The 18,155-nt window shown below is 36.8% G+C and overlaps 1 protein-coding gene across 1 annotated transcript in view; it reads right to left on the bottom strand.

Annotated features, from left to right (window-relative positions):
- LETM1 (leucine zipper-EF-hand containing transmembrane protein 1) overlaps positions 1-17,395 on the bottom strand; it is a 22,795-nt gene extending 5,400 nt beyond the window's left edge. The window contains exons 1-9 of the mRNA XM_010077263.1: positions 17,340-17,395; positions 14,242-14,698; positions 9,319-9,462; positions 8,173-8,310; positions 5,037-5,240; positions 4,419-4,538; positions 3,666-3,797; positions 2,881-3,060; positions 2,104-2,259 (exon numbers count right to left, since the gene is read on the bottom strand). Of these exons, the coding sequence (XP_010075565.1) occupies positions 2,104-2,259; positions 2,881-3,060; positions 3,666-3,797; positions 4,419-4,538; positions 5,037-5,240; positions 8,173-8,310; positions 9,319-9,462; positions 14,242-14,698; positions 17,340-17,341 (1,533 nt within the window). The 5' untranslated portion in view covers positions 17,342-17,395. The remainder of the gene's footprint in view (positions 1-2,103; positions 2,260-2,880; positions 3,061-3,665; positions 3,798-4,418; positions 4,539-5,036; positions 5,241-8,172; positions 8,311-9,318; positions 9,463-14,241; positions 14,699-17,339) is intronic.
- Between the last annotated feature and the right edge of the window lie 760 nt (positions 17,396-18,155).

The following is an 18,155-nucleotide window of genomic DNA, read 5'->3' as shown; positions in this document are numbered from 1 at the left end:
CTGCCCAAAACCACACAGGTGAGGATATAACAAAAAAAAAAAAAAAAAAAAAAAAAAAAAAAAAAAGAGGCAACTCAGTTTGAAAACAAATTCCTCTGCCTCAAATAAAAACAGTCATCTTCAAGAAGCTGGTAGTCTTATATTTTTCCCTAAGAGGCAAGACGGTCTGCCACAGTGTTTAAAATTCTTGGAAGCATCTTTAGGGGACAGGCCACGCTGCAACTTCAGTTAAGAAATGCCACGCTAACTTTGCTTCTTGTTTTCCCTTATCAGTTCGGGCTCTTGAGGAAGTCCTTCGTGTGGCCATGTCACACATTCTCACAGCATTGGTGGTATGGCAGGCAGCAATGTGAACGCTATGCCAGATGTAGCAGTGTGAGTCAGCTGTGACATCACACATCCTTGCTGCTTCCAAAAAAGAACTTTCCTCATGACTGCACTATCATGCACCCAGCTACACAGTCAAGAGTCAGCTAATTCATCACACAAAAATGCATTATTTTAACACGGGTTAGTTCAATTTTGTTATTACCATTAAAACCTTCTTGGCAGCATTCTAAAGTAAACAAACAAGGTCATAACAACAGCAAGTAGATAATTATGCTGTTCAGGAAAATACCCTTCTTCCTCATGACTGCACTATCATGCACCCAGCTACACAGTCAAGAGTCAGCTAATTCATCACACAAAAATGCATTATTTTAACACGGGTTAGTTCAATTTTGTTATTACCATTAAAACCTTCTTGGCAGCATTCTAAAGTAAACAAACAAGGTCATAACAACAGCAAGTAGATAATTATGCTGTTCAGGAAAATACCCTTCTACCTAAAATATCCATTTTAAAATAACAGTGTTTTTCTGGAACACTGGGACTTAGAAAAACACTGACACCAAACCTTATGGACAAGAATAAAGTGCTCAGCTACAGATAAAGCTCAAGGTACAACTGAAACATGAGAAAACGCATACAAGAGGTTGAAGCAGGGACAGGTGACCCAGGGGAAATACAGAGACACTGTCCAACCCCGCAGGCATGGGTTCAGGAAAGTGAAATCCCACTTGGAATTAAATCTGATGGGCATGAAGGGCAACAAGAAGGGCTTCAACATCAGGAGCAAAAGAAAGACAAGAGAAAACGTGGGTCTTCTGCTGAATGGGACAAGGAACCTCGTGTAAAAGGACATGGAAGATACTCAATGGCAGAGGTACTCAATGCCTTCTTCAGTTTTTACTGGTAAGACTGGCTTTCAGGAATCCAGGTCTATGAAGCCAGTGGGGAATTCTGGAGCAAGGAAGATCTACCATCAGTGGAGAAGGATCAGGCTAGAGAACATTTAAACAAACTGAACACACAAAAGTCCATGACACTTAATGGGATATAACTGTGAGTGCTGCGGGAGTTGTTTGATGTCACTGAGAGGCTGCTCTCAATTATTTTTGAAATGACAGAGTCATAAGGGAAGATTCCCGAGGACTGAAGGAAGCAGATGTCACTCCTATCTTCAGTAAGGGCAAGGAGGAGAAACTGGGCAGCTACAGGACAGCCAGGCAGCAAATTGTTGAAACCAGCATGCTCTGATTGTAACAAAGCATGCTCTGATCACAACTGGTCAATGGTCTGTTCCATATCATGCACACCATGTCCAGTATATAGCTGAGGCTCTGTCTGGAAGTTCTCTCTCTCTGGGTCATCCCCCTCTCTCTTGAGGTCACCCCCCTCTCTCGGTCAGCTCTTGGTCTCTTGGACATTTGGGCTCTTATCTCCTTTCTGGGACTGTGGTTTCAGGACTCTCCCCGCTCAGGGATTATTAGCTGGGAACGAGTTGAGTCTTGGCCATTGAGTGGTGAGCAACTGCAATGTGTACCACACATTTGAATGTAATAATGATAATAGTAATATTTTCAATTTTATTGTAGTTTATTTATTAAATTGTTCTTATCATCTCAACCCACGTCTCTTTTTCCTATACCCATTTAATTCTCTCCACCGTCCACGGGAGGGAGGGGTGAGCGAGCAGCTCTGTGGTGCTTTGCTGCTAGCCAGGGTTCAAACCACAACAATAAAACAGAAGATCAAGGAGATACTCAAGAGATTTATTACCTTAATGCCTTCCAATACTGGTGCTGTATCTTTCAGTGTCTCTGAGTGCATCGCCATATCTGCCCTTGCCAGTTCTTGTTCAGCATCCATAGTCAACTGACTTTTTTTAACATGCAGAGCAGCTGCTTCAAGATCTACCGCTGATTCCACCTCTTTCTAAATTTGAAAGACCAATGAAGTTTTAATTAAAACAAAGATAACATTATCTGTATTAGCATCAGTAAAGAATGAATTCTTAAAATAGAAATAGTTGCCAAAGTAGATGAAGACATATTTGTGAGAAGACAATGTTAAAAACTGCAACATATTGACCGGTTTCAAATAAAAATACCCAACTGCACTTAATGATAATGCCTGTGAGCACGTGAGGCTTAATTCACCAGTAAAGCAGGCCAGTATTTTTCATAGTCAAGGATTATATAGTAACATTATAAGGTTAATGACAAATAGAAAGAGCTAAAGACAAGAACAATTACATTTGAAGTACAGCGCAGAGATCACAAAACCAAACAAAACCACCACTTTGTTAGAGGAATAAAAGGCTTCTCTTATTACTCTAAGAGAAAGGAGAAATCAAAGATATGTAAGATAATCTTTTATGCTTCACAGTGAACCCTTTTGTGTTGCAGTCTGTTCTAAAATTTTCCCATATCTTCCATATGTGGACTTAAAGTCCAGTTTCTTGCAGGCAACACCCAGAGTAGAGGCAATAACTCATAACACGATAGCTTTTACAGCACTGACATTTATTTCTCAATAATTGAGAGCAGAATTTACCATGGCTGCAACGTGAAGGGTTTCTTTGGCTTTCTCTGCAGCTCCAGATATTCTTTCCATCTCTTTTTCTTCATTTTCTTTCCTGATGGCTTCCTCTTCCTGAAGTGTGGCTTCCAGCCGTGCTTTGTTATCTATTTTCTCACCTTCAACTTCTGCCACTTTGACTTGAGCCTCTTTGGCCTAAAAATAATATAAGTCTGTAAGAGTCTAGATGTGTGCATATATATGTATGTCTACACAATGTAAGAAGTTTATATATCCTTATTGTGGTAGTTAGTACAGGTATGCTAATGAATATAGTTAAAACCTCCAAAAGTTACCCTATTTTTGCATTTCTCAGAAAAAGACAATTCTCTTTCTTTGAGAAGAAGAGCTTTCTGCCCTGAAATTGTACACATTCTTAATTCTCTTTCTCTCAATGCTACCAATAAACTATGCAGAACATTTCTCTCTCTACACATCATCATCAACATTTTCATATATCAACGTTTTTATATTGCCCAGAGCACAGATTGTTTTTTTGTGCAAGTAAAAAAGTGTATTCTAAATCTTCTTATGCTATTACTGTCTACTGTAATGCAACAAAACATTGCCTTTCATTTGCTTTATTCTCAGACTCCTCCACATATAAGCCAACCTCTTCTGTGTTGAAGGTCTCTCAAAAAAAACCTATCCATGGTTTAGTTTTTCAAGGAAAAGAAAGGAACCAAGAAAAACATCTACTTCCCTAAACAGATCTTCAATGATGATACTGACAGTTACAGACTGTATATATTAATACTTACAACACTCTCTGGTAGTGTCTGAAGTGTTGTTTTGAGCTGATCAGCTGGAGACAGGGTATCTGGCAGATACATGGCTCTGGATAAAATAAGCAGTGAAGTAGGGATTTCCTGGTTCAGGTGCAGATCTAACCACTATAAATGCAATACACAAAAGAAATCTTCAGCTTTTGGATTTTTTTTTCTTTTTTTATAGATCAAGTCAAGCATACACAAAAAAAAAGTAATTTTTTTTTTAACACTACTTATCAGTAAATATCCTAGCACAGGAACTACAGACTATAAGCAGCTAAGAATTACACCAATTGCATTGAAATATATGATGTGGTATTTTGTTTGAAATATTTCAAGAAAAAATTAATACTTCAAAAAGTGTTTTGTTTCACATGCATCTTCCTCGAAACTAGACAACAACAAAAAACAAGGAACAAGGAACTGATCTACTTGGAGAAAGTTCTTTACAGAGTAAGACAAAAAATTAACAAGTCAAACTGCCAAAATTGCAAACATATTTTGGATACGTTTAAGTCTAAGGATCTATTTGCATCACCAAACCATCATGGCTGTGTCAAAAGCCAGAAACACACTGCTACTACGTACTCACGAAGTACACATGACAAAAGCTTACTAAGGAGAAAGATCGTTTTAGCCAAGACTTTAATGAGAACAGAAGCAAAATGATTTATCAGAATCATAAAGAAAAATCTGAGCTAGCAACTGAAGTTAGGTCTGCATATTCCATCCTGAAAAACATACCTGTTTAAGCTGTTCCTTAAGACGCTCCTCTGTCACACCAAGAGCTCTCATACCTCGGGCACGACATGCTGCCTGCAGTTCTTTAACAGTCAGGCTATCAACTCCTTCTTCAGCAATCAGCTAAACGAAGCATAAAATCAACTTTAACATGTAACAGCTCAAAACTGAAGAACCACCACCAACGCACACCCAGAAGTCTGTATTTTTACACCGGCCACTAGAGGCTGCTGTGGTAACACAAAATAGCCTCCACTTTTTAAGAACTTAACATTCTACAGTAGACTTAAAACAGCTCCATAATGGTAATGTCAATCTCTACCTAAGTTAATATTTCTATCAGCTCTCCTACAAATTATAGTTTCATAGAAATGCTTTTCTTTGTAAAAAAATTACTTTCATTGAAATTAATGGTAGATTTAAAAAGGTCAGCTTTTCTTTATAAATAAGGACACTTCTGATTTTAAGCTCTTCAAGCCTTTTCATTCTAAGTTAGCTCAAAAATAATTAAGACAAAAAAGGAAAATTCCTATAAAGACACATATATATATATATACACACACACATTCATTACTCTCACATGTCAAAATTATTAACCAGTGCCTATCTAGAATGACTTACTTTGTCATCTGCTTTTATGCTTCTCAACCTCATCGTCAGCTGGAAGCGGAGAAAGTTATTTGTCCCAATTGACTGAAGTTCCAACAATTTACAAAGTGCCACCAACTGAGGCCTGGTTAGATTGTCCAGAGTCAACTCATCTTCAAACAGTTTAGAGAACCTTAAGATCTCCTCATTACTGGGTCTTTCACCAGTTTCCCTGATCTGTAAGAAAAAACAAATACATGCAAAGCTTCTCAAAGCAAATGTTATGGCCAAGCATTATTTTGAACAATAAAAATATTCTCCACATTTCTCAAGCACTTTGCACAGATTTTGATAATGGGAAATAGAACATAAGGAAAACTTAAAAACAAACTCCTTTACTATAAAAGGTAAAAGAATTTATGGTGTTGATAGTTTCCAACAATGTTGCATAAAATACGTAAAATTAAAAACCAAAAAAATAGATGCATCTGTATATTAAGGAGTGGATCTATTCGAGTTGGCACTGCCGTGAGATATCTTAAAAAATAAATATATCTGAGCAAATAAATATTTGCTACAGGAGTCACATTGGCAAGTGTTCTTTTTGGTACCATACTTACCAAACATAAAAGCACATTAAAAGAATCAGCCTGTGAAGATAAAGTGAGAAGTACATCCAATGGCAAAAATTTTGCAATGGTGGTGAAACATGGATTTGGACACTTACCTACCCACACTCTCGCCACAATCACATTTGTTACAACACTATTTTGCTTCCAGTTCCTGGCTGTCCTGCAGAACCTCAATGCAAATGCACTCATACTTGAAGTTATTCTAAAGTACACAGCACTATTTGGGAAAGGACTCTGCATCCTTTTCAATGGAAGGTTCTATGTAAGTGCTTGTACAAATCCAAAGTTAAGCTTTTAAGTAATGTGTTGCCAAATAGCACTTCACAGTAATTAAACCCAAACACTGAAAGCAGAAATAACAGTTCAAAGAAGTAGAAAAAAAAATAGCATTCCCTAGTCTCATCATAAAACATTACCACCTGTATAAATGTTGATTTTTCTATTTTAAATACACCATCAAGTGCTTATTAGTGATACTACCGAATCCAAAATCTACAGAACTTAACAACGAAGTACTGCCAATCACTTAACACTTTCAGTCTGAACAGTAAGTACGAAGATATCTAAAAAACACTTTTCCCAATCCTTCTACCTTTTTAAGCACCATAAAGAAAACCTAAGCTAAGTGACATCAAGCATAGTCTGAAAACCCAACATAACCTATACAGCCTGGTTTATTATGCCTACCTGTTTTACTTGCCAACACAAATCTTTTAGCAAACAGCTACTGAGTACAGAAAATGATAAAAATTTGGAAGACAAGACTGTCTTGAGTCCATTAACCTCCAGGGTATTTGTGAAGCAGAGAAATGAACTCAAAGAAAGGTCAAAGGCCTTGTTGTTCCACATCACCAGCTCCTTCACTACAGGAGCCAAAAATGGAACTTTAAAAATACAGAAAGTATTTTCTTCTGTGTTTAATGCTGAATTTTGTCAGAGCCAAGCATGTGTTTCTGGAGAGTAGGAACTGAGACTTTCTAATACATCACTATTTACAATGTAACATAGATAAATTCCGGAATTTTGCGGTAAACACGTTTATCCTGCAAGCAATGGTTCTTGGAGCATCAAATACTTCACTGCAGAAGCAGCTGTAATAGAAGAGCGAAAAGGTAGGAAACATTTAAGTTGCTTCTTGCTCTTACATTTATTATCTAGTACAGTGAGATGAGATCAATAAAGTTTGTCTCCATGGCACAAATGAGAAATTTATAGCTGTAAAAAGTACACCCACACATAAGAAACACAGGGCTTGAAACTTTTTAGTCAGAGGAACTTGGGACTTTCTCCAGCACATGGGGAGTGATACGTCACTTATTTCCACAGAAATTAACTGCCAAATGTAAAGCCTCAGTAGCAGTCCTTTCAAAAGAAAACACAATGTTCCCAACACGAAGCATGGCAGTGGCATGCTCCCAGAGTCTGCAGCATCAGTGCTTCAGCTAACTGCTACAACTAAACACTTTCTGAAATGAAAGATGATTGCGTAGAAGCTTCAAAGTACACAAACTTTGCAAGCAAATACTGACCATCAAAACTCGACAATTATTACCTCAGGTAACTTACTCGGCACTATCAACATGATCTTATTATCCCACCCTTTGAAACTTTATTCTCAGCCCTACGAAGCAGGAAAAGCTCAAGCTAGCTGACAGGACTTGTAAAGTTCAGGTCTGAAATACGCAGGCTTATGTGTGTTTTCTGTGCAAATACATACTCATCCCAAAGGAAAAGACTACATTCTTACTTTCAAAGAAAATCACCTGGCAGCAGCAGATGATGGCTCTTGGCTCGATCTCTTATTCAACAGCCCTACAATTAGAGAAATTAGAACAAATCCTATCCTGGAAAGATTTAAGAAGGTATTTTTCACTTCTCCAGAGAATAATCTCACTTCTACCTACAACTTGGTGAAAGGAAACACTGTTAAACCTAAAGGGCATCTATGTAGGAGGCAGATATCTGACATTCAGCCTGTGTCAGCAACTGCTTGCGAGCAGAAAAATTTTGTACCCAACATAGCACTCACATTCTAGCAAACCCCCAGATTATACCACATCCTAGTCAGTATCCGAAAGGATTTCAGCAGTACTTCAATTTTACATTTAAAAATTACTTTTATAAACAGAACTAAATTAGACAAAAAAATTTTACTTTTCCCTAAGCTTTAATCAGTTAATTAGGAAATAACTACTTTCTCCCTTTTTACACCCAATGTCCAAAAAAAGGTCAAAATCTACATCAGTAACCACCAACTGCATAATTTTTTTTATGCTAGAATTAACTTACGAACAAGAGAAAAAGACACAAATGAGCAGAAATATACCGCTTCTAGAATCAAACAGAGAAAGTACCAGCTAGAATACCAAAGCTAAGAACACTAAAAACTTCAGCACACTGAAGTATTACTTGCAAAAAAGAAATCCTACTCCTTCAAATCCAACAGAATAAAGGTATCTGATGATTACTGTAGACCAAACAAAACACCTAGCTATTTTGTTGTTAGGAAGAGAAAATACATTTTTAAAAATATTTACCTTTTGGAAGAACTTTGAAAAATCTTTTGTAACATTTCCTTTGGCTGCTTTATTTTTTAAGGCCATCTCCTCAATTGTGTCTTGAAGGAATTTAGCCACTTCAAGCTTTACTCTCAATTCTTTCTTCAATCTTTCCTCCTGTTAAAAAAATTTGCTTTTAAAAGTTCTTCCCAGAAATCTGCACCCTAAATACCATTTCTTCTGCCCTCAGACAAGTTACGTGGAGTACTTCTGAACTTCTGCTGTAATGCACACATCACAAGAGGACATTCACTCTTACCAAAGATCCCCAAATCACACTGAAAAATAGGTTGTTCAGCTCAGAGAGTGAAGTGCAGCACGAGTGGTCTCACCTGCTAGAACCAACATGCACCCTCTAAATTAGCAACAAAAAATTTGAAACTAACCAACTTTGGTTTGAGTAATTCCCAACTCTTATATCCAGCACAGAAATCCTACATTACATCTCATCCAAACAAAGAGGAATTTATCACAGAATTAGAAATTAATGGTTACTTAGATCCAAGCATACAGTCATGATTGATTATATCTGTGACTGACTGGGAGCTCACTATGTGTGAACCTCATGTAAGTCTTCTGTGCTGTGAAACAGAGAACTTGTGGGGCTTTTTGGTGTGTTTTTACAAACCTCTAAACAAGTCCAAGAAAAATTAACTAAAAGAAATTAAGTTTAAACAAAACAATACATAAGAAGCTATTTTAAAATATTAAATATACAGATAAAAATAACCTTGCATCGAGAATAAGGTCTACAAATGTTAAAACAAAGTCTGCCTGTTTTAATACCAACTAGAAAAATAAAGTTTCATAGCTTTCATTTCTGCTCTGTAGGAGTCATAGAAAATGGAAATGAAGATAGCAAAAAAAGACAAGAGAAGCTTACAGCCCCGACAGCTAAGCACCTGCACATATAAAAAGGTAAACCAGGATGGCACTGGTTCATTATTATATGTTAACAGCAAGATCATCAAAACAGCATAAACAAGACAAAAGCATTCCCCTTTCAGAAAAAAAAAACCTCTAATTTTTAGAATTTTTCTGATTTCTTTCTTTACCAAAGAAAGTTCTGATTTTTCAAAACATATTACTGGATTATTACTGGATTATAAATTCAGACCTGCTTACCTTTTTAGATTTTGTCTCAAATGTAGAGGGAAGCATATTAGGGAACAACTTAAGAGCTACAGGAAGCAAAAATTCCATAAATGGGACAACAATAAACACCAGGAAAGGGACCAAGCGGAAAAGATCGGCACATATTCGAAGAAACTGGAAGAAAAAAAAAATTATTGGTAAGCAAAATTTTAAATATTTATTTTAAAAAATACTTTATATGATCATCCACATTATCACTTAAGCTCACATACATACATTTGGTACAAAGGAAATTTAAAGTAACATGAAAAAGATGTGACAAAGTCAGCTTTTAGTATCTTTTTCTTCAAGTTGCTATATACTACAGAGTGCCAGAGCTTCACCAGTTTTCAACACTATAGAAAGTATTTCAAAAGCCTCACTGTGTCTCAATAGGATTATTGAACAAGTATCTCATTTAAACCTCTTAAAAGCACCTGAAAACAGGAGGTGGTCATTTGTTGTCGCTAAAGCTGCTTAACTTCTTTTATTCATCTTTATTTGTGCTCCACTGCTTCTTACATGCATGAACTACTATGGACTGAGTAATCAAGAATAAAATGGCAGATCCCTCCCCCTCTGCCTTATAACAATTGTAATGTACATTTAAATCCACAGTAATGAGTCCAGCTTGGTAGATTATTTTTTTTAAATCACTGCTTTTCTAGAGCAGTAATCCTCTCAAGCAGGCTGATGCATTAGTTACCGCATCTTGAACTGCATAAAATAAATATTGTGCTTCTGATTTCTGTACACCCACAAATGTATACATTAAGCTGTACAGTCTATAATCAAATCTTTCAGCACTCATTGGAAGCTTAATAACCTGGTTTACACTGGGGAGTGCAGATCTTGCTTAACTCTGCCTTGTTTTAGAAAGCAAATAACCAGTTATTGGAAATAATGTCAGTTCCTAAATCAGAGACTGAAGGACAGAGGTACACTACAGTACACTACTGCCACAGCACTGTCATTTAACCTCATGATTTGATAAACACAGCTATGACTGGCAGAAACGGCAACATAACTGCTATTACACAAGTAAATGCATGCTTCCCCCTCCATCCCCTCTCCACAGCTCATGCCAATCCAGGCGAACAGCAGCAACAACCAGTACAGTCCCTACAACGGCTCTGCTAGCATACAGAACCAGTAAAACTTTAACCATCATTTTCTTAGCATAAAAACGGCCAAAACCTTAAATACAGTTTGAGGAACGCACAAACCCCACAGAGCCAAAGTTTGAAATTTTTCTTTGTATATAAAGAATTCAGTTTCCCTGAAGGGGATGCTTTGGTCCATTGTTTACAGGCTCAAAGATGTTTTCATTCATTACAACAACAGAAGATAAATGACTACCAGAGAGTTCAAAAAGATCTAAAAGAGTCTGGAAGAAAATTTTAAGTCAGAAAAACAAGTACATTTTCCTTAAGAAAAAAACCTCAAAAACTTCTATAGAGTGTAATACAGAGTTCTTATTTCTATTTTTAGACAGCGTGTTCAAGTAGTTGTACAAGGCAAAGTCCATACCCAAGGAAGCAGTTCTACAACTGGATTAAGCTCACCTAATGCTAACCTGAGACAATGTATAAAGAGCCAAGAATGCACACTAACAGTCACAACGGGAAGGTACACCATTGCTCCAGCTAAAACTAACCCCTAAATACATACACAATACAACCCAAAAGCAGGGGGGAGGTGTTGGAAAACCTGATCTGAGCACCGGGTGGGACTGGCCTTTTTCACAGCAGCACTGTCCCGGATCAGCTTACATAAATCATGAAACTGTGCTCTCTGCTAACTCAAGAAAAACAACTTTGCACAGGAACCTAATACAATGGTAAATGATTACACACGCATTATTTGGCAGCACGGCATGAAAAACTTGTGACTACTCTGTATCTGCTGCTACAGCTCTTCCCTCCACTCTTCCCTCCTCTGCAGGGCTGAAGAGTTGGTAAAGCTGACATCCTTGCCACAACCTCCATAGCATTTGCCATCTCACTTCCATGTCCTGAACTGTTCTGCTGTAGGAGGCAGTGCTACAGCAATTAGTTTTTAACAGCCAGTATCATATTTTTCATGTTTTACTTTTTCCTGCCTTCTCTCCTAAGTGTAGATATGTGATCCTGTTGAATCCAAACCCTACCAGCAATTGTATAAGCAGAATTTTGGAACTGACTTTTGGTTTACATAAGCAATAGCTCCCTTGCATTAGCCATGTTGCAATTGCTTGTTAATGTGGTTAGATTACTTGGATATCTTTCCACTATTGCCTCTAAAGAGGAAGGAAAGGGCAGGCAGAAATAACTCATTTGTCAGTCTGTGTGAAGATAAGATTTCTCTAGGACTGTCAGTTCATATGCAGTTTAATACATTTAAAGATGTACTTTTTTTTTTTAGTTCAGGAACAACTTTTGCAAAGTTGTAGCTAATCTGGCAGCAAAGTTTTAAGATTTCTTTAAATCAGTCAGTACACTACAATTTAAGGCTGAACTGATAAAAAAAATGACCTGTGTTGAAACAAACTTAAATTAAGGTTTAAAAAAAACACATGTGAAGGGTTTTGTTCAGCCGTAGGCTGGTTTGCTTTTCACTGACCCAGGGTTCTAAGCCTACCATGACTCCATCCAAGAGACAGGATGTCCTCCTCTACTTCCATATAAAGAAAACACAAAACCTAGATTGAGAAAATAACGTTACTGTAGTTCTTAACACTATTTTCTCTACATCTACACTGGATCGCACACATACAGACATACACACACATCACTGGATAAGACACAGGCTACATCAATGTAAGCACTAATTTATACCTGCACAATAATTTCTATTTTATTTAAAGTAAGGGAATTGATACTGAAATAACACATGTGCACAAAAAAAAGAATTCAGGAAGGCCAAATGCCAGACCACCACATAAACATGAGAAATACAGCTCTATCATCACTAGGTGACGAAATTAAAGGGCAATCAAATGAACAAATCCATCTATCCATGGAATAATACATGCATGTCCAAAGATAAACATATTACTTCAAAAGGCTCATGCCTTCTAGAATACAGTCTTGATCTTTCAGCAGAAATATTTCCATGACATCCATATTTTACTGTTGTTTGTATAATTTCTCAGAAGTAGGGTTCAGTGAATGTGAAACAGGCAGGAAAACCACTGGTTCCAGTCTTGCCCTCTGGAGGATTTCTGATTCTGCTTTAAACCATGAATTAATTTGTCTCACTTGGTCTTCCAAGTTTTCCAAAGCTCTCAATAAGCCAGCACAAACTGGAACTGTTACTTCAAGAAGTCCTGTGGTTCTCATTCTCCCCTATCCTCAGTTACTCTTTCTTGGCACTATGTAATGCCCTCTTATGTCAGCACAGACTGTTATATTTATTGCTGAACAACGTTTCAGCTAGATCAGCTGCCAAACATACTCTCGTACCAGCATAAAGAAGAGGGTAATAATAAGTAGCATGAAGATGCTGAGACCAAATACCATCAAGTAGTGCTGTTGTAGAAAGAGATCAAATGTAATCACAGATGAAAACTGCTACATGTGCAATTAACAATTTTTGTTATTTGTCTAACCTTGAGACTATAAGAAAAGAACTTTTGCATACTGCAGTAAGATGTGATGTTAAAGTGTTCAACTATGTACCTAATTTTATCAGGAAATTATTAAAACAAAGAGCAAACATTCATATCTTTGATCATTTAACAAAACTTTTGAAGGCAAAGATATGAACCTAACACATTGCGTGTACAATGTACAAACTGCAGAGAAACAGACCGTGACTGCAAGCAGCACTATCCACCCCTCCTGACAGAGTATGTACAGTTTTCACTCTCCAGCATTTTTTCTAGCACATTTTTTTCAGCAACAGCTGAAATGCCTTTTTTTTTTTTTCAAAAAAAAGCATGAAGACAGACTTGAATATTTTATCTGTATAAACTGCTTAAACGTCTTGTCTTTAAAAAGAGTAAAAGAGAACTATTAAATCAGCATGTTTGATAAATTGCTAATGAACTGGAGAAGTTGAATACCAATGCATTCTTTCCATTTCTGTTCCAATGCATTTTTAAACTATACTAGCTTAAAAGAGCTTATTATTTTGCAGTCTTTCCATAAGAGCTCAGATGAAATGTCTTTAAATATCCATATATCTTTTAATTCTAGTTGAATAAGCAAATTTACTTCATCCATAAACTTAAATTACTATTCAAATGCATGTACATTATCTGAATTTGAAAGCACTCTCATTTTGCACTCCAGACTTCATCTCTATCCCCTCTTCCCTTTTCTTTACAATTATCAGTTGTATTTTTACAGTTTCATAAACACAAGCTACATGCCATCAAGAAAAACAAAAGTATAAAACAAAAACTTCCCTCAAACTATCTTTTTTGGACTAAAATTATCTCACAAATACATTTAGAACTGAGATAGTACTAATACCTGCTTATCAATCATGCATTTCAGCCTGCAGCTTTTCTTCTGTTTAAAAAGAACCAAAATAACAGAATTGGAACAAATCCAACCTTTACTAGAAGTGTTTTCCCTCTATTTTTCCAGCTGGAGTGAAAAAGCAGAGAAAGTGACCACATGAACACACATGTAGCACATGGATGGGAACTTGAAAACAAACCACAACTGCTGTCCACATGACAAAACAGAAGAATCCTCTGCTGTTCCAGCTAGAAAATACCAAATTTATCTTCAATAATGGGGAACAAGACTAAAATGTTTTTGGCATCAAATACAAGATTTTTTGTATCCACATAGGAAGAAGGAGGGAAATACACCTAGTAATTTTAACTCTAGGAACAGAAGACAACAGAAAGAACCAACACAGTTCAAATAAAATGGAGCAATCACTAAGGATACTCAAACAAAATTGGTATTTACTTAGTACCTGTCTCCGTTCTCGACGCGACAGTGTGTTTCCATGAAGTATTCGCCAGAGCATCCTTGCTGCTATTTTTGTGTCAATCCACAGTAACCGAAAGCCATGGTAATAGTGCTTCAGTTCATCCACAATCCTCTGTCCAATCGATTTTTTCACAACTTCCACTTCTGTTGGACTATATACAGGACCTCCTTCCTCCAACTTCTTGTTTTTGTCCTTTAAGGACTTCAGTGACTTTTCAACTATGGAGTCATCTCGAAGGGGACGTGAAGAATGCCACCATCTAACTGGAAGATACTGGGGACCTAAAACACCGATGGTTGCTAGTGGCGTCCATGAGCCAGAAGAGCTCGGAAGAGTAAAGTATATCTGTTCAGATCCTTTAGTCCAACAACAGTAGCAATCTTTTTTGGAGTATGCGTAAACAGGAGGGACACTAGTGCAATATTTAAAGTGTACAGTCCTTCGGAAGAAAAAAGCATTCAAGAATTAGGAAGAGATCATAAGCTTTTTATACATGTATATGTACTATATTTGTGTAGTTACAGAAATGTATGTATTTATAAAATGCATCATTTGAGAAAAATGCACTGCACATTTGAGAAAAAAACTCCAAACCTGTGACTCTCAGGATCAGGATGTATAGGCCTGAAAAGAATGCTTGGCTTTACCTGCAGGGAATTTTTCATTAAACAACTTAAAAGGTAGTGTATTTTACTCCAGTTAGACAAAGAGTAGCAACCAGAAGTGTTTTCTATTTAGAAAGCTACATTTGAAAATAAATCTGTAAATCCATAAGTAACACAAAGCTCCTTCCATTACTTCTCCTGTTTAAATAAAACACTCACGAAAAAAATACAAGTTGTAGACCTAAGTGCTGAGTTAGAAAATTAGTGTCAGAGAAATCCAATTTCATCCAAGTTCCACTTTTATTATCTCCATGCACCTGGTTTTCCTTTTTCAGCAGAAACTTTATGCACAAACTTCCATCATGGTTCTGAGCTGGGGCACACAAAACTAACATTCTTCTACCTTATTCATAATTTTGTTATTTTTCTTCAATTAAACGTAAATTGAAGTTAGAAGGAAAGCATTGCTCAAACACCCCAAACACTCATTCTACACAAAGAACTACTCATTATGTGCAAATAGGATTGTACACACTTTTATAAAAAGATATGACAAACTTAAAATAGTAGATAAAATATTTTATATAAACTAGTTCCATTAGGTGTCCTTCAAACTGAAATGCCAGCATTGAGTCATCTATGGGACAGAAATGATTGGGGTGTTTCGTAGCCCTTGTACTACCACGACAAAATCAGAATGTGTATTTGTCTTTAGTCAGTGAACAGAAAATGGGTGCAAGTGGCTCTACAGCACTAAATAACACTTTAAGGAAAAAAAACCTTCACTGAACACACGTAAGTATCAGTCTCGCCCAATCAATGTTCAGCCAGAAGTACTTTATATAAACTTAATTATCACATGCATCCAATTATTTTTAAATTACTTTAATGGTTTTATCTATTTATTGTTATTCAAATAGAGCTTTGTACAAAAAAAAATGATTATTACTTTTTAAACACACATTATTATTTTTTACCTTACACTAAAATTTTAAGCATCTGACTATTCACTGGTCAGACCAGTGCTGAAACACACACAGCTACACAAAACACTCTCTTGATTAGCTGGGAAACTACACACTTGCACAGATACTAACTAAAGAGAATTACAGTTCCTATAAGAAAATAAAGTACATATCCAAAACCAGATTCAAACACTTGGATCCTGACTCTGTAAGTCATTTCCCAAAAGCAGCGCTCCAGGCCTACAGACCAGGTTCCACCTACATAAATCTACATTCTTCTGCATGCAGAGAGGAAGGGAGCTCTGCCAGCAGAACTGGTTCTGAATCTGCAGGGAAAAACATTTTCACAAGAAATGTGCCTCTTTGCACACACTTTCACTAGTAGCATGTCAGACGTAGAACTTCTGACGTCCCAAGCTGTCCTCAGTACTTGCATCGTTTGAGTCCCTTGCTTTTGGATCTGGGTCATGTGGGGTGTGGGCACTACTTTGTTTTATTTTAAGCACCAACATTACATTAACAGCAGCTTTTGGTGAAAACAAAAAAAAAAAACCTTCTCAAAAGAATAACAAGAATTTCTGTCCTAACATTCTGCTGCTCATATAACACTTAAATCCCTAAGTTTCCATTTTTCCAAGAAAGAGGCCCCATACAATGATCTACTAAAAAGCAGAAATGTGAAAATTATGTATTAAAAACCCTCTCATAACCAATTCTATACAGTAAGTGATGTAGAACAAACATGACTAAAAAGAAAGGAATTATTTTGTTTTGTATCAGAGGGTTAAGTCTAGAGGCACATCCTTATGTTAAAATGGAAACTTAGGAAACTGAAGAACAGTCACTGTTTCCTGAGCAGTTAAGACTGTAAATAAACTAGAGAATACATATTTTAACATTCCAAGAAAAGGCATCAGGAATTCCGATCCACAAGTGTGCCTTGTCAGCCAAGTCAGGAGCAGAGAACGGATTCTACCAACATCCAGCTCCTTAAATTCCATAAGAACACAGAGCGGCCAGATTCACTTTCAGACAAGGACACCATCTCCTAGGAGAGCCTCACCCAAGGCTGTAAGACACAGTAAACTACTTTGGTTTAATAAAGATACAACACAAATGATCTACATTCCTAACTGTCAACTATGTGTTTCAAACTAGCTTTGACTGAACGTTTACTCTACAGAACTCCCCAGAGAAAGTAGCAAGAAGCCATGATGTCACCTGGAATCACCCAAGAAAAAGATTAATAGCCTACTGCTTTCACATTGTAAGTGAAACAAAAAGGGAGGAAGTGGGTTTAAAAAGGAAGATCTTGCTTTCTTTTTTGCCATATAGAACCAAGCAGCTGAAGAGAGTAATACTCAGACTTCTTTTAATCTATCAGTAACACAAGCTGAAATTAATATTTTCACACATTTCCTAAAAGATTTTAACCTATATTCTATAATAGTGCACTAACTGATGGTTTTGTACAGTTTTGAGTTGAGAAAAGAAGTTCATATTTACTCACATTTTGTTTGCCAGCCTCAGGGATGTACAGCTAAGACATGCCCGATCTCCCAAGTTACCTAGAAAAACACCAATAATTAGCATTAATTCTGAAATTCAGGAAGATATCTATCCATATAGTGAATTGTACACAAATATGTCATTTAAAAGACCAATCTTTACTTTGGAACGGCTACTACTCAAAGCAGAAAAAAAGATGCTGCTTAACAACAACGGGACTTCCTTATGGTGCGCTGTTTGTAAACACATTCACACTTTGGATGGTTGTGCATCACAAACAGCCAAGACTGAAAATGTTTTTGCTTTCACAATAGTTATGTGAAGTGCTGAAACCCAAAGGCCTCATCCTACTCCAACACAAGTCAAAGCACCCTTGTTCTTCTTATTTCTCTCAATCTGTAATCCAAATTTATAGGATAAAAAAGAGAAAACAGGTGGGAAGCAATACTGTAACGCAGCTGACATCTCCAAAAGCATTCAAGCAAAGTGTCCATGAATATAGTTGAACCCTGTGGACATGTGAGGTACTGCTTGCACTTGTTCAGCTGCCTGAAGACACATTTACAAGTCCCTCACAGAAACAACTATACTGCAGAAAAACTTCACTGAAACCAAATGTGATTTTTTAATGGCTCTACGACAATGCAGTATTAGATGATCCAAATGGAGCACTTGCCAACTGTCTAGGATGAAAACTTTATTTTTTTTAAGCAGGACAACAAATAAGATGTGAGTAGGAATCTAAACACACTTCACTAGAAAGGTGGAACCACAACACCATTTTGATACATTGCTGTCCATTTTGATTAGGACCTGG

Source organism: Pterocles gutturalis, unplaced genomic scaffold (genome assembly GCF_000699245.1).
Source record: "Pterocles gutturalis isolate BGI_N339 unplaced genomic scaffold, ASM69924v1 scaffold28878, whole genome shotgun sequence".
Taxonomy (NCBI): domain Eukaryota; kingdom Metazoa; phylum Chordata; class Aves; order Pterocliformes; family Pteroclidae; genus Pterocles; species Pterocles gutturalis.
This window is presented reverse-complemented; position numbering and strand designations above follow the sequence as displayed.